The sequence below is a fragment of the Peromyscus eremicus genome, chromosome 14 (genome assembly GCF_949786415.1).
Source record: "Peromyscus eremicus chromosome 14, PerEre_H2_v1, whole genome shotgun sequence".
NCBI lineage: Eukaryota > Metazoa > Chordata > Mammalia > Rodentia > Cricetidae > Peromyscus > Peromyscus eremicus.
This window is the reverse complement of record NC_081430.1, coordinates 49,835,901-49,852,970: the sequence shown is the minus strand read 5'-3', so window position 1 is coordinate 49,852,970 and position 17,070 is coordinate 49,835,901. Positions and strand designations below refer to the sequence as shown.

The 17,070-nt window shown below is 40.0% G+C and overlaps 1 protein-coding gene across 13 annotated transcripts in view; it reads left to right on the top strand.

Annotated features, from left to right (window-relative positions):
• The window catches only part of Atxn3 (ataxin 3), a 36,259-nt gene extending 25,735 nt beyond the window's left edge, over positions 1-10,524 (top strand). For 6 of the 13 annotated variants that reach the window (XR_009382728.1, XM_059278981.1, XM_059278978.1 and 3 more), the window contains 2 exons: positions 4,755-4,852; positions 10,412-10,524. Coding sequence is in view for 7 of the 13 variants with exons in the window: in XM_059278981.1 (XP_059134964.1) it covers positions 4,755-4,852; positions 10,412-10,509 (196 nt within the window). In the remaining 6 variants the exon portion in view is untranslated. Of the gene's footprint in view, positions 1-4,754; positions 4,853-10,411 lie in introns of those variants that run through there. The other 7 variants (XR_009382729.1, XR_009382726.1, XM_059278984.1 and 4 more) reach the window with 4 other exon arrangements.
• Positions 10,525-17,070: the final 6,546 nt, after the last annotated feature.

Here is a 17,070-nt window from a genome sequence, read left to right as displayed (position 1 = left end):
CCATACCTGGCTTCTCTGCTTTTCTCTTTTCTTTTTCCCTAATAAATGCTGTTGTCACAAAATAATAATGATAGTCAACAATTTTATATAAATATCTAGTTTTAAAAATAACTCAAAAGCTACTTAAGTAGGCATAATTAGTAGTCTGGAAATTTAAGAGTTTTTAAAAGTATGTTCCCACTCTCTCTTCCTTCAGTAAGTGATGTTAGTGACTGCATACATTCCCCTCTTATCATATACATACTCTTTTTCTGTCATATATATTCGCTCTTTCCGTGTGTGTGTGTGAGAGAGTGTGTATGTATGTGTGTATACATGAGAGAGTGTTTGTGTGTGTGAGACTGTATGTGAATGTATGTGTATGTGTGTGTTCATGAGTATGTGTGAGAGAATGTGTGAGAGAGAGTGTGTGTGTATGAGAGAGAGAGAGAGAGTGTGTGTGTGTGTGTGTGTGTGTGTGTGTGTGTGTGTGTGTGTGTGTACTATACTATGTATGGCACACAGGTCACTTGGCAGGAGTTGGTACCTCGTCCTGTGAATTGAACTCAGGTCGTCAGGCTTAGCAGCAAGATTCTTCACTTGCTGAGCCTTGTCACCAACCCCTTCTTTTATTTAGAGTTTGTTAACTCTTTTGAAATAAAAATTTGAAACTTCCAGTAGGTTTGAACTTTCAGTAATAGTAAAGATAATTTAGTAACATCCCGTGATAAATATTAAGCTATAATGATCACAACTTAAAAACCGTAACTAGTGCTTTTGAGATAACAGAGATTTTGTCCAACCTTGCATCCTTTTAAAAAGCAGTTTGGGTATGAGCATGCCTCTTTTCTAGTGGTTGATTGTACATTGAAGATTGTCTTTTATCCTGTCCTGAGGACTTAAAGACAGCTAGGGAATGCTCTACTTAGTCACATATAGCTGAGATGAATTAAGGGTTAACTTGGTGGTGTTTAATTTTAACATTGACTAGCATTTGAAAGTGCTAGTTTACTACAAGTTTAAGAACAGGGTGCCAAGGGGCTGAGGATAGATCATTGGTTAAAAGTGCACTTGCCTTTTACTCAAATCCCTGATTGCTTTGCTGGAAAATTTCCTCTCTCTCTAGATTCTGTCTTTGGGCTGTTGGGTGTAAGATTGTCTGACTTTCCTTCTTTCCCTCTCCACACTGGCCTGGTGCTAACTTGTTAGTCACAGTTCATCCCCTGTCTTCCTCCATTGAGTGTTAGAAGCCTCATAATTAATGTAGATATCAAATAAAACACATTGTAGGATTTCTTTTCTTGTGTAAAGAATGGTACTAAAAATTAGCCTATTATAAATTCATAGTTTATGAGCAAGGGTCACTAAGTAATATCTCCTTAACATGACATTTTTTCTAGCAGTGGTCTGTAAATCTTTTTATCAGTCACAAAACCCAAGCCAGAGTCCACACCAGCACTGTTAACGCCTGCTGTTGGGAGCATAGAATTAAGTGATGAGTCTTAAGACATTTGTCAGCTGTCACATGTTCCACAGATATTTGTTAGCGTGATTAATGTCTTCTCCAAGTATAGCTTTGAATGCTGTATTCTGCCTGTTACAAGAAACAGTGTTTCTCAGCAGGATGGATACAAATGTCCATAGCCAAGGAGTGTTGTGATGCTTTGCTTGCCTAATACTTATGTGGTCACTTAATGGCTTGGCTTAGTTTATTACACAGTTCAGTTTAAGAAACAAACAGGTAAGGGTGTTTAAGCAAAACACTAATTAATAGTGAAATTAAGGCTTATAATATTAGGGAAGTTCTGAGCCAGGCTTCTGAAGTATACAGCAGTTTGTGAGAAGGGCTGTGACCACTCCTGATTAGGATGACGGGTATCAGATACTCTTGCAAAGGACCAAGGTTCAGGTTTCAGAACCCCCACATTGCTCACATCTGAGCTTCAGAGGACTCTACACTCTGTTCTCACTCTGAGGGTACTCACCTATACAATTATATCATCTAAAACATTTGTGTATCATATATAAATATATTAAATTAGAAAAAACATTTCCTTCAATTTTATTTTATATGTATGGGTATTTTACCTGCCTGTATGTATGTGTACCACATGCATGCAGTGCCTGAGGAGACCAGAAGAGAGTATTAGGTCCTGTGGGGCTGGGGCTGAGGTTGCAGGTGGTTGTGAGCTGCCATGTAGGTGCTGGGAATTGAACCCAGGTTGTCTGAAGAGCAGCCAGTGCCCTCAACTGCTAAACCATTTCTCCAGCCCCTAACAAAGAATTGTTTTGTTTTTGTTTTTCTTGAGACAGGGTTTCTCTGTGTAGCCCTGGATGTCCTGGAACTCACTATGTAGACCAGGCTGGCCCCAAACTCATAGAGATCAGCCTGTCTCTGCCTTTCGAGTGCTGGAATTAAAGGCGAGCACCACCACACGTAACTCCCTAACTAAATCTTAAAACAAACAAACATACAAACAAAAAGACAGATATAGCTGGATCCTGGAATTAGGAAGCCATATCATAGTTGTCAAGACTTCCTGGTCCCACTGAAACAGCCCTGAGGTAGGATTCAGGACTGAACCTCCTTGACTTTGCTTGTCAGGAAAATAGCTGTGCCTCCTTGACTCATTTCTGCCCTTTGTAGCTCGTGTAAGTACTTATTCTGCAAGCAGAAACCAGGTTCTAGCTCTGCAGCCTCTGTAGGACTGAAGACATGGTGGGAAGGGTGCTGAGGAACTTGTTCCATAGCAACATCTTAGTGCTTCGCAGTGCTTGTTTCAAGGTTGGCAGCGAACTTTCTTCTCATTTTGCATAATTGAAAGTTATAATAACCAGACGAATATGTACAATAATTGGCAATTAAATGAAAAATTAGAAGTAGATTAAAGGTTATCCCTCTATCAGACATAGATACTTAAATGGAGGAAGAAGAGGGCATCCAGGAGCCTCCATGATATGCCAGGATCCCCAGACCTCAGGCTGTGCTACAGACTGCCCATGTGTGAAGGCACACAACCCCAGAAGGCCAACAGGGAGAAGATGGAGTTCCTATTATCTCAGTTGTCTTGTACCTCACATTTAAAACTCAAAACTGAGAAGGCCAAGCTGGGTGTGGTGTTGCACCATGCATATGGGAGGTAGAAGCCAGCAGATCTAGAATTCAAGGTCATCCTAGGCTAGCAACCTGATTAGAGGTCCTTTTTTCAAAATTGAGGGGAATGCTGGAAAAAAAAAATGTGCTGTTTATAACTGAATTCTGGTCCTTTTAAAATCATGCACAACTTTTTAATCTATGACTTCTTAATCTCAGTCATTTATAGATGCTTTCTGTGTATGTTTATTACTTAAAAGTAGAACTAGTGTACAGAACTCCTTATAGCTCCAAGAACCCTTTACCCAGATTGTTGCCATACCAGAAGCATCTGGGAGTAACTTACGTTCTTTCTCATTGTAGCTTAGTATTTCAGCTTCCATTTTCTAAATACAAGAATATACTCCTGCATGTTTTGTTTTCTTTTTGAGATAGGGATTGATATGTTACCCAGGCTGGCATTGAATTCCTGGGTTTGGAATTCAATAGCACAGGTCACCACAGCCAGCTTCACGACTTGTTTGAGAGAGTGTCTTATTCAGTGTCCTGTTGCTGTGAAGCGACACCATGACCATGGCAACTCTTAAAAAAGAAAGCATTTAATTGGGCTTGCTTACAGTTTCAGAGCTTAGTCCGTTATCATCATGGTGGGAAGCATGGCGGCGTGCAGGCAAACATGATGCTGGAGAAAGTAGCTGAGAGTTCTACATCCGAATCCACAGGCAAGAAGTGAGAGACTGGCCTGGCATAGGCATTTGAAACCTCAGAGCCCACCTCCCAGTAGCACACTTTCTTCAGTAAGGCTACACCTATATGAGCCTATGGGGGGGCCATGCATATTCAAACCACAAATTTCACTCCCTGGCTCCCATAGACTTGTAGCTGTGTCATAATGCATAAGTCTTTCAGTCTTAGGACTGCTTAAAAAGTGTCTTCTGAGATTCATGTAGTCTCTTAACTATAACCCCTTGTAAAATCAAAATCAAAATGCAGAGCACATACTTCCAAAATACAGTGGCACTGTTGTTGCCATACAGTTGTTTCCGTTTCTTTAATTCATCAAGTGTGTGATGAAGTTGCTGTGTGACTGACATAGTATAGTCTCAGGTACTGGGGACACAGGAGCAGCATATGGTTGGTGCTCTAGTTAGCTTACAGACCAGACAGAAGCATCACGGTGGCAGTATGCTTGTGCTGGGAACTGAAGTGAAACAGTGAGAAGGGCAGGTGGCTGCTTGAAGTGGGATGGTCAGGAGAGTCTCCAGGGAGTCAAGGGGGTCTCCAGGGAGAAGCTTGACTGACTGACTAGAGGAGCCAGCCAGGGAAGAGCACATTAAATTGAGATGGTTCGTCTTATCAAAGGTGTTTTTCAGTGGCTCCTAATAATATTAAAGATGCATAAACAACGTTCATTTGCATATGAATAACTACTCATGAACCTTATAAAGGAAATGAAAATGACTACTTCCTGTCTGATAACTCAAATATGTAAATTTTTTTAAAAATAAATTTGACACTTTTATACTTGTAATTATCAAACTAATTCTCACCTTCTGGAGTGTTCAGGCCAGTGACCACTTTAATTTATGGAACAGCTTTTTTCCTACCTGAGTAGGTATTCTTGTGGAATATTTATTTCTTAGGTATTGTTTTAACATATATTCACTTTTGAATCTTTCAGGCAACAGCAGCAGCAGCAGGAGGTAGACCGACCTAGACAGCTTTCATACCCTTGTGAAAGACCGACCACAAGTTCAGGAGGACGTGGGAACAACCAAGGTATGGCTGTCTGGCCATTCACCAGGACTGTTACTCAAATGCTTTACTTGACACCCAGGGTCCATGTCATTTTTACTTTATATTTTCTTCCTTTTTTGATTGTATTAAAACTCCTAAATGGATTTGTGGTCAACTAAGCTCCTCTGAAGTAAGAAGCAGACAGACTAGAATACTTGGTGAATACTTAGGTTTTATTTATTTAGTTTTTTCTTGGGCCTTTTTATAGGCATGCACCACCATGCCCTGGTTGGTTTTAAAATCACACACATAATACTTGAACTTCACAGTTAGCACATTCTTCAAAAATCCTCCAGAGATGGTTCAGAGGTAATGAATATTAGTAAAGGGAAAATAAGTACCTTTCACCACCTAATAAAGGAAAACATACTTTAGCATAATTGAGATAATAGCTGGAAGTCCAGGTTACTCACGAGGCCTTGATTTAATAGGTCTTAAACTTGAGCCAAGTATTGGTAAAAGTTGAGTGGAAAAGAAACCCTGTGGATCAGAGGAGAATCTATGCAGAACTCTCAGAATTGTACACTAAGAAAACAGTCAGTAAACTGATGAAGGATTGTTGATATGAGATGGGACTTGCACTAGAGAGCACATTATAAAGAATCCTCTAACTCCAGCTGCAGGTGGATTTAACACCTCTGGCCGACTTGGGCACCTACAGTGGATGTACACATACTCCCACACAGACAATTCTGTCAGAGGAGGCTCACAAATCAAAGACTTGAGTAGATTTGCAGTTTGACAATACCTAAGTACCCAGGGTTCAGTTGAAAACTACTATCATGTGAAGAAACATGAAAGAAGAAGCCACACGGACAATTTTAATCATTGTTTTTTTCATTCTTTCCTTTTTTTTTTTTTTTTTTTGAGGCAGAGTCTCACTGTCTAGCCCAGATTAGCCTCAAATTCACCATTGTCCTACTTCTGACTCCTGAGTGCTAAGATTATAGTTATGCTCTGCCACACCTTGATTCCACATACAAATTCGAGAGCAGAAACATAGCTGAAGTGTAAAAACTCAGTGAATGGTCTCAGTACAGAACAGTCAGTAAACTTGATGACAGGCTTGTAGAAATTACATCATTCTCATCAACACAGATAACTGACCATAAATGATGAGCAGAGGTTGGAGGCCTGTGACATTGTAACAAAAACCTCTTAACTCATAGGAATCTCCAAAAGAGATGGGGATGAGGGAGGGACTGAAAAAGTTTGTAAAGACATAATGGCTTTCAATCTGACAGAAACTAGAAACCTACAAACTGAAGAAATTGAATGAATTTTAAATGAGTATAAAGCCAAAGAAATACACACCAAGACTCATAGACTTCAGAAAACTGAAGACACTATCCCAGATCAGCAAGAAATAACCTTCCCAACAACAATTTGAAGTGAGCTTTCTTATGAGTGAAGGAGTGGATAATGTATTTTAAAGTGCTGGAAGAAAATTTGAAACCCAGGATCACATATGCAGTAATTAACACACTCTTTAGAATTGAGAAGAAATTGTCTCCAGCAGTCCTGTCCTTAAAAGCTAAAGAAAGGGAGCCGGACGTGGTGGCACAGGCCTTTAGTCCCAGCACTTAGGAGGCAGAGGCAAACAGATGTCTGAGTTTGAGGCCAGCCTGGTCTACAAAGTGAGTTCCAGGAAAGCCAGGGCTACAGAGAGACCCTGTCTTGAAAAACCAAACCAAAGGTAAAGAGTGGGGCAGGCTGTACGGGCCTGGGAAGATGAGCCATCTTCAGAGCCAGCACTAGCCATCACTTCCAGAGACCCACAGCTGGACCATGTGCAGAGAGTGAGAGACCTTGGAATACCCAGTGCTGAACGGGATGTTTCCTTCAGACCGCCCCTTAGGGCTCAGGGCACTTTGAGGAGGGGTGGCAGAAGATGGTAAGAGCCAGTGGGGCTGGAAGATACCAGGAAAACAATGCCTTCCAGATAGAGCATCGCTGACACACACAAGCTCAGAGAGGGTGGCGGATGCGCAGGGTCGTGCACAAGTCCGAGACGGTCTCAGCACTGAGACGGGAGGGGATAGGATCATCCCTACTCAGGAGCTGTCTCCAGTTGACAACCACTTGCAGAAGAAAAATTGGTTTTCTCCATTGGAGTCTCATTGGATATACAAACCACATTCAAGGGCAGGCCCCGTGCCCGGAGATGACCGACTCCAAACAAACTCGTGTTCTTTTTAAAGAACTTTTGTCTCTTAATGCTTGCTTTTTTTTTTTTTATTCGTTACTGGTCATTTGCTTATCTATTATGCTTTCTGATTTTGTGTTTTTGTGGATTTTCTGTGTGCATGTGTCTCTCTGCATGTGTATGTATGTCTAGTGTGCTTTTTCTTTTTTTTCTGTTTCCTTTGTTCTGTGGATTTTGTTTATTTGTTTAAAATTTTACTGTTTCTTTTCTAAAGAGAGAGAGAAAGAAAGCATGAAGTTGGAGGGGTGGGAAGGTGGGGAGGATCTCTGAGGAGGTGAGGGAAGGGAAACCATGATAAGAATATATTATATGAGAAACATCTGTTTTCAATTTAAGAAAAAGAAAGTTCTTGAAACAGAAATGAGATGATGTTGAGGCAAGAACAGGAAGAGTGAAAGATGTTAAATACAGTTCTGTCTTTTTGAATTTTCTGATTATATTTGACGGTTGAAACAAAAATTGTCCCACTGATCTGGTTTTGATAGTATGTGTGGCAGTTATGAATGAGGGAGCTAAAGGGCAGAAAGTGAGGTGTTCTTTCTGTGTCGCATTTTAACCGGTAATAGCGACTTCAGAAAGTAATTCAGTTATTTCTTAAAAACCTGAATATACACCAGGACACCTTTAATCTTGGCACTCCAGAGACAGAAGCAGATGGATTTCTTTGAGTTCAAGGCCAGCCTAGTCTACATAGCAAGTTCCAGGCAAGCCAGGGCTACATAGTGAGACCCTGTCTCAAGAAAACGAACAAGCTGAATACATACTGACCATATGACCCAACAGTTATATTCATGGGTGTTTATGCCATAGATGTAAAAATGTATGTCCACACAAAAGTATCTATACAAATGTTCAAAGCTTTTTTATTGGTCTTAATCAAAATTTGGAGACAAGAAGTATGCCATATATTAGGCAAATAAATGGTTAAGCAAACTGTAGTACTTCATGCCATAGAGTACTGTCAGGATTAAAAAGAAGCCAGCTGTTGATGCATGCAGCGTTTGGGCTGGACCTCAGGGCCATAATGCCAGGTTCAAGACAATCTGGAAAGGTTTCAAGCTGAGGTGCCATTTGTATAGCTTTCTAAAACTCCCAGATGTATTCAGATAGAGAACAAGATGGTGTGGGCAGCAGTATAGACAAGATGGTGTAAAGTTGGGCATGTAGAGAAAGCAGGGCAGGAGGGAGGGCTTTGTGGTGCTGTAATGGTTTTATGGGGTTTGTTTTTGTAGTACCTAGGATCAGACTTGGGGCCTGGTGTATGCTAGGCAAGAATTATACCACTGAGTGCCAACTTACACAGGATGGTGGGGAATGAAGAAATAACAGCACAGAGAAAAGCTGGGGTTGGGTAAGCCATGTGCTCTGATGGAGATGCACCAGTAGCAGCCTGGAAACTCAGTGCATTTATTAAGTATAGCACAAAAAAGGAGGAGGCATGTGCACACATGTCAGGGTGGGGGTGGGTGGTGTAGTTAGCTGATGTTGATAGGCAGTCTCTGTAGGGGAGCAGTCTCAGGTCACAGTCATCCAAAAGGAAGCTGCATTGATAGTTTCTGCTCAGACACTGGTCTTAGCTAATGGTCAACCATTCATTAACACCTCTACTTGGACCAAAGGAACATTTCTCTGAGCCTGACTCATGTGTCTGAAGCATTAGGGTCCTTGACATGGTTGTGTTCATATCAATAATACACATTGACATAGGACCTCATCCATTCCCCACAACTTAGTCTGCTCCTGGCCTTCTAGTCTTGGTAGTGGTGGTGATAGTGATGGGAGCTTAAATGTGTGATAAAATATCATATTAGGCATTTTATCTTTAACAAAACAACAACAACAAAAAACAACCAAAGAAAAATGAAAAAGATACTTTAAAGCCATGTAGAACCACCAACATTGTGCTATATAGAGTCCAAGTTTCAGTTTGAGCTTTCGTTATAGATGTAATTATTGGGTGAAATTGAGCTGACAGGTCCACAGGGCCCCTGTCTTTGTAACTTCCTGTGAATTTAATTGTTTACAAATAAAGTTTTCTAAAAAGTCTGATTTGTTAATAAATGTAATAAATGTCAAATGCACTATGATAAACAAAAATATCTATATTCATAAGGCTACATACACCATCTGAGACCATGACTTGCCCGACAGGCAGAACTATAAACAGACATCTGGCTGGGCTTTGTGTTGGCCACAAAGGAACTGGCTAAGGAGGAGCAATAGGTATATGCCTTGTATGGTATTCTGTTCTCTACTCATTTGTGGATTTTAAAGTGTCACACAAATAGCACGTGAACTATAAAGTCAACAGAAAGGAAAGGAGGGCCAGGAAGGTGGCCCAGCAGGGAAGGGTGCTTGCTGCCACTCCTGACAGCCTGGGTCCACTCATCAAACCCACCTGATGGAAGGAGGGCTGTAGATGAATTTCTAAATGGTCTTATTAAATAAAAATCACAGAGCCAGATGTAGGGGTGAAAGCCCAAGAGAGATCAGAGGAATAGGAATAGCCACATGCTAACCTCACCTCACCTCACACCTCAGTTTCCAAAAGTGAGATACTGTCTACCCACGCCTAGATGCCTTGCTGTTCTGTCATCTGATTTGCTCTTTCTGTCTACCTACATCACTTCCTTTTCCTGCCTAGCTCTGTCACTTCCTGTCTGTACAGACCTCCAGACCTTCATGGTTAACTAGTGTTGGAATTTAAGGCATGTGCCACCATGCCTGACTGTTTCCAGTGTGGCCTTGAACTCACATAGATCTAGACAGATCCCTGTCTCCCAAGTGATAGAATTAAAGGCATGTGCTAACATTGCATGACTTTTGTGTTATAATAGCTTGGGTTTCCTCTGATCTCCAGGCAAGCTTTATTTATTAAAGCACAAATAAACTATGACCACATTTCAGCACAAATGAGATATCATCACAGAGGGCTCTGGCTCCAGCTGTCCTCTGACCTCTATATACGGCATGGCACATAGTGCCTGCAGAGTTACATAGTTAATTAAGTCTTTAAAAAAAAAAAGAAATATATTTCCTAACAGTTTGCGCTTTTTTTCTCTTCATTTTGGACAGATTTCATTTAATATGGGCTGGCTTCAAATGTTATAAGTCAAGGACAACCTTAACTTCTGATTTGCCTGCCTTTATCTCTTGAGTACTAAGATTACAGGAATCTCCATGCCCGATTTTATGCCATGCTGGGGTTGAACCCAGGGTCTCATGCATGCTGGGCAAGCACTCTACCAACTTAGCTACACCTCCAAATATTTGCATTTTGATGATTGAGAATCTTCCAGAAGTGTTTCTGAGAACTCTTTTTTTTTTTTCCCCAGCAGGTGATGGTGTGAGTGAAGAAGACATACTCCGGGCAGCTGTAAACATGTCTTTAGAAACTGCTAAAGATAATTTGAAAGCAGAAAGAAAAAAATAATACCTTTCAAAATCATTTTGCTCCTCATCCTTTCTAACATTGTCTGTGTGATTACAGTGTAAGGTCCACTTTGGCAGTGTGTTCACTGGAAGAGATAAGACATTTTGGTGGTTTATAAGCAAAGGATAAGAAAGCCAGAAACATGTCATAGGACTAAGTAATGACCTGGATACTAGCCAAAGAGGCAGTCAGCAACTAAAGAAACTTAAGATAGTTTTCTAAATGTCCCTTTTTGTGTTTCAAGTGTGCAATATCTAACTGAAATTAGGGAGTTTTCTTGGCTCTTTGTGGACCAACTAACTAGCTCTTGCCATTGAACTTGATTTTGTATTCTTGTTTTCATTTTCTCTCTTCATTGGAGGTGGCTTGGCTCACTTGAGCTTCTGTTTCATGTAATCTCTGGTTGTGGTTATTCTCCCACAACTCTAACATGGTAATCTGTTCTGAGGTTTGATTTTTTTAAGCCCTCTCTAGTGGGATCATTGTTTGTTAACTTTGGTGCATTCCTGTACTCTGAAGTCAGAACTCTGCTCGAGTATTTGACTCTAAATGAGCTGGATTTTGTGTGAGCATGTGTTTTCTGGGTGCTTTGTGAAGGTTTTCAGTTATGTCCTGTCTGACATCTATAATCCTTCCTGCACCCTATTTTCTTTCTTTTCCAGTTGAGAAAAGGAGAAGCAAACACATTCCCTTCTTACTTAACATGCGGCCACCATGAATGTACTGCAGGAGAAACTTGGCCTTCAGTGTTGGTGTTGGGTTTATTTTAGATTTTTTCTATTGTGACAGGAGCTTTATGTTCTAGTTACGATAAGTCCTGGAATATAGATGCCTGCTTCTTCTTTTTTTTTTTTTTTTGAAGTTGAATATAGCCTCCTGGGATGGTGGTCTAGAATATGAAAGTAATTTACTAATGAAAATATATAAATATACTGTGGGTTGACCCTTGCAATCATGTTTAAATTGTTTAAGAATTACAGAAGTCAGAGTGGCTCTATCTGTAAATAAGAAAGTCCTTAGTTTTGGTAAACATTGCTTAATTGGGATGCACAGTCTCTCTGGGTCAATACTTTGGTATGATTTGGGTGAAAATTAACTGTGTCTCATGGGTGTCATAGATCCTGATATCTGCTCTCCCTCCCTCCCTCTCTATCCCCTTTTGAATGTTGACTTGTACATAGGTAAAATCCAAGAAGAAATTTTAGCCAACAGTTTAGGAAGGTGAAGAATGGTATATCGCTCTACTGGTGTGTGTTCTGCACACGTTTTATCAGGGAAAGTTTTTGGTGTAGGATTTATTGCTGTCGAACTGCAAAAAAATACAAATATTTTTATTTATGATTATGAAGTAGTTTTTTCTTGGATAGGGCAGATTGTCTTGTTTTGCTTTGCTTTGCTAGAGATTGGACCCAGGGCCTCATGTGTGCTAGGCAGGCACTCTACCTCTGAGCTATATCCTCAGTTCTAAAACAGGTGAATTTTTTTCTTAATCATTTTGTGCCAATTAAAATGGGTTCTGTTTTTTTTTTCTTTTTTTGGAGTTTGCTTTATGAAAAATTAGTCAGTCTTATTTTAAAATCTATGAAGTTTTCTTTTAGTAATTGCAAAATTTCAGAAGAATTGTGCAACTTTAGGGTGTTGGAGTTAGGACCTTTCTTACTATTCACAGATAAGTGTTAGACTGAAGTATGTAACTACCCCAGTGTGCCAGTCACATTGTCTGGACATTGGCCCTTTCTTTTTCTCTTTGAAAGATCACATTAAACTTTCCATATGGTTTGATATGATAGAAAAATGAGAAAGCCAATATGCATTTCAGTTTTAACTTTAGAGTTTATAAAACATTCATGTAACACACCCTAGTTAAATCACTTATGAAATACAGCATGTTGATCTTATTAGAGACATTTTGAAGAGAAACTTAGCATACACTGAATATCTGAGTGTATTTTTTTTTTTTTTTAGTTTGTTATGAATTGTTATATTTGGCAAGGCAAATCCAGACTCACTATTAACTGCCATCTCTTTTGGATTGACCTAGACTTACCTGAACATCTAGATTACATTATTAACGAGTAGCCAGTATGAAAAGATGCCAATGCTTATAACCACAGTATACAAAAGTGCAAAAGTTCTATGAATCTCTAGTTCATACACCAGGAGCTGCCTGTATATGTACAGCACTGCATGACAGTCAGGGGCAAGGAAATCAATCCACGGTCACAGTTGTGCTGTGGACTTGACTGACATTTCCATTCTGTTTTTACCAATTGGGAGCACTTTAATGTTTAATATTTAAACTACTGGTATCATTTTTTCTAATGTGTAACTTACACACCAGATAAAATATGTACAGATGCTAGTGTCATAAGCAAGTGTAAGAACACTTTGGAAGGCCAGGCATAGTGCTGCATGCCTTTAATCCCAGATCTCAGGAGGCAGAGGCCAGCAGATCTCTTTGAGTTCAAGGCCAGCCTGGTCTATATAGTGAGTTCCAAACCTGCTAGAGCTGCACAGTGAGACCTTGTGTTTAAAAAAAAAAAGAAAGAAAGAAAGAAAAGAAAAGAAAAAGAAACTTTGGAAAGACCACTTTCTTATTTTGTGATGTCATGAGTTTATTTATATTTTAAAAATCCAGAGTAGCTGCCGTCTGGCCTAAACCACAAATCAACAAAAGCAAAAAAACAAGACAGTGATATGCAGACATTTCACTGATATAAATTGTTTGATACAGTAGTGCAGGTAAATTCTGCACTAAACTTTTAAGACCTTGGCCAAATCATTTACAAGTCACAGGCGTTATTTAAGGTGGTGCTTTATTTCCCCCTGCAAACTTGATTTTTCTTGATGAAGCCAAAGTTAATGAGGAAGAATGCTCAAATTGAGTAGTCTGAATTGTTTTATTATCAAGTTGATTAAAGTAAGTTTTATTCATGTCAGAGTCTAAACCACACATTTTGAATACTTGCATGTTTGGTACTATTTTTAAATCATGGCAGTGCCAGGAATTACTAAATTCTTACAACTGGCCCCTGTGAACTGCACAAATCCAAATTGGGTAGTGCAGAACCAGACTGCTATCTGAAGGTCTTAAGCTGGGAAATCCTGATGTTTTAAATTAGTAAGAGGATTCAGATTCAGACCTTTGATTCCAGCTTTAAATTCAGCAGCAAGGATGTGCTCAATGGTAGAGCAGTTACCTAGTGACCCCAGCCTTGAGTTCAGTCCTTACCACTGCAAAGGAACAAAAGTTGAAAATGCAGTCTACATTTAGAGAGGCCTTAAGGAAATACTTTCAAAGTGAAGTGTCTGCTGTATTTTAGCTCTGTGAAGTGTAGAGCTATGATACATGTGACCTTAATTAAGAAAAAACAGATTAGATTAATCAGTAGTGTGGATAATTTCTGTTTTTCATATTTAAAACAAAAACTCTCCCTTTATTCCTAATTTGTCAATAATAAGGTAAAGAAACAAACTGGTTTTGTATTTTTTTTAAAAGTGTTATACATAATAAAAAGTTTTGTTTAGTCTTTCATGAATGAAAAGGATATTGACTTTTAATTTGAGGATTTTTTTTTATTTGTATAATAGTCTGTCATTTTAAGAATTAGCACAAAATAATATACTCCCTAAATTTATGGAGGTTTAATGGTGCCAGCACACTTTTAAGACTGCAGTCACAGATAAGGTATTAGTGGAAAGTGTGTGGGAAATGCAGTTATTTAGGTAATACTCGCTTGTTTCTTGCATAGTTTGAAGGTGGTATGTTTCCTGGAATTTTTTTAAGGATTTTTTTTTTTTTTTTAAGAGGACGACAGACATTTGAAATGTGATTATCTAATTTCTACAACACTGGACTAAATAGGAGTAACTTTTTTTTTTAAATGACTGTTCTGTATAAATAAAATATTTGAAACTTAAGTGCAAAAGCCGTGAAATAAAAAGGCATTGTCTTCTGGCCAATACGATGCACTGTGGCAGTGCTGTTCGCTCAGGACCCAACTCTGCAGCCCTTCCTCATGTGCCCGGTCTCCTAGAGTTCCGGTCTCCTAGAGTTATGGGCTGCCACTCCACAGGTCTTCCGTCTGTCTACTCCTTCGAAAGCTGGGCTTCCAAAGCACTGTTGAACACCGAGGGTTCTGTTGATGTGGATGTTAATGAGCTGTATTTTAAATATCAGAGATTATTAAATAAAGAGAATGATTGCTTTTCTATTAACCTTTCTGTGTTTGTTAATTTTGTAGCCTTGCTATTCAGTCTGTTGGGAGACACAGCTGCATCTCTGTCCTGTGGGAGCTTTAACTAAATGCAGTTTCAGGCCACTGTCAGACCCACTATACCAAGACCTTGTAGCTGGAACATGGAGAAGCTGTCTGTGGAGCTGCGTATTTTTATACAGCTGCAGTGATGCATGAAGCAGACCAGGGGAGCCTTCCCAGATTCCTGTCAAAGAATACATTACCACCTGATCCCACATACACAAGCCTTCCACAATTTTCATTGTTTGAGACTGAAGCCAATGGCCTTTATACCTGTACCTCTCCTCAGATCTTTCCCAAGAATAGAATGCCACATTTTTCCTTGAAATCTGGTTTTAAATATTTGTTCAATTGTTCTTAACCTTGAGGGACGAAGCACATTAATAACTCATTTTTGTTAATTTGAGACATTTTCTATATAGCCTAACTGACTTGGAACCTTTGGGATTTCCTACTTTGGGATCTGCTTTAGACTCCTGAGTGCTCGGTTTGCAGGTATGTGCTACTAAGCCTGCCTAGCATTGTTTTCTCTTGACCATTCTCTCTACCCCGTGCCAGGGACCTGCGCCAGCCACCCTTTTTCTCTTGGGTTACCACAGAGAAAGTCCATTCATGTAGCATTCAGTGAACAGTTTGTGTGCTTACTATTGAGCATGCATTGTTCTAGGTTCTTAGAAATAACCATGAGTAATACTGCTCATTCAGAATATGAATGTTCTCAAGGCCTGTGAGAGAAATGTCTACTACACTACATGGCTCAGTAGCAATGAACAAAGTGTATATAATCTGTTATTTGCCTTTCTTGCCACTATGACAAAATGCTCGATAAGAGACAATTTAGGAATGACCAGTTTAGGCTCACAGTTTCTCAGGGGACAGGCCATCATGGCAGCTACCACATCTCCCATCTTGGCAGATCAAGAAACAAGACTAGACAGGTATTGAGGCTGGGCTGTAATCTTCCAAGTCCTGCCTCTAGTGCTGCAGCTAGGCCTCACCTCTTAAAGAGTTCCATAACCTCCGTAAACAGTATCACCATCTAGGGCTGAAGTAGTCAAACAATACCCCAGAGGACATCTCACTCAAACCACACCAAGTCATGAACTGTAAACATTGATGACTTCTCAGTAATTATGGTAACACTATTTAGAGTCCAGAAGGGAAGGGAATAGGGACATAAGAAATACAGAAATATCACATCTATTTTTCATAAAGGAAATGGGTAGTATGTAGTATTAATGAGAAAATGCTGGGAGTGGTGGCTCATGTCTTTAATCTTAGTACTTGGGAGGCAGAGACCGGTGGATCTTTATTGAGTTTGAGGCCAGCCTGGTCTAGGTAGCAAGTTCCAGGCAACCAGGCTACATAGTGAGATAGGGGTGGGGATGGCACAGCTAATAGTATTTTTCTGACTTAAGATTTACTGCTTGGAACCACTAAGGCATGGGGCTTCTCTCTGATGTGATATGTTTAATTGTGCTGTGTTGGCAACTTCCTGAATGATGATCGGGAACATTCAGGCTAACTATGGGGGTGTTTGGCAGGAAAGGGAAGAGTCATCTGTGATGATTAATCTTGGATATCAGCTTGACTGCCTGGGAAGAGGGAACTTCAACTAAAGAATTGCCTCCATCAGAGTGGCCTGTGGCCATGTCTGCGGGGTGTTTTTTGTTTTTTGCTTTAAACTAATTGATACAGGAGGATCAGCCATTGTGGGTGGTACCATCCCTAGGCAGGTGGGCCTGTACTGTATAAGAAAACGCTGATCATGGGCGGGGAGTGAGCTGGTGAGCAGCCCTCCTCCATGATGTCTGCTCCAGTTCTTGCCTTCAGGTTCCTGCCTCGAGTTCCTGCCCTGATTTTCCTCAGTGATAGATTGTAACCTGGGAGTTGTAAGATGAAGTAAAACCCTTTCCTCCAACTTGCTTTTGGCCATGGTGTTTTTTCACAGCAACAGGAAACCAAACTAGAACAGCATTTTAAAGTCAAATGTTATCAAATGTATGTTTTTAAGCTTACTAGAATAAAATTCAGGCATATGTGTGTGTGTGTGTGTGTGTGTGTGTGTGTGTGTGTGTGTAAAAGCAAGATTAGTACAATGAACAGCTATGTACTCAACCCAATTTCAATAATGACTGATTTCTGACAATATTTTATCATTTACTTTTTGAGACAGGGTCTCACCATCTTACTCTAGCTGGCTTTGAGCTTGCTATGTAGACCAGGCTGGCCTGGGGCTCATAGATCCACTTGCCTCCTGAATGCTGGTATTAAAGGCATAAACCACCATGCCTTGCCTCTG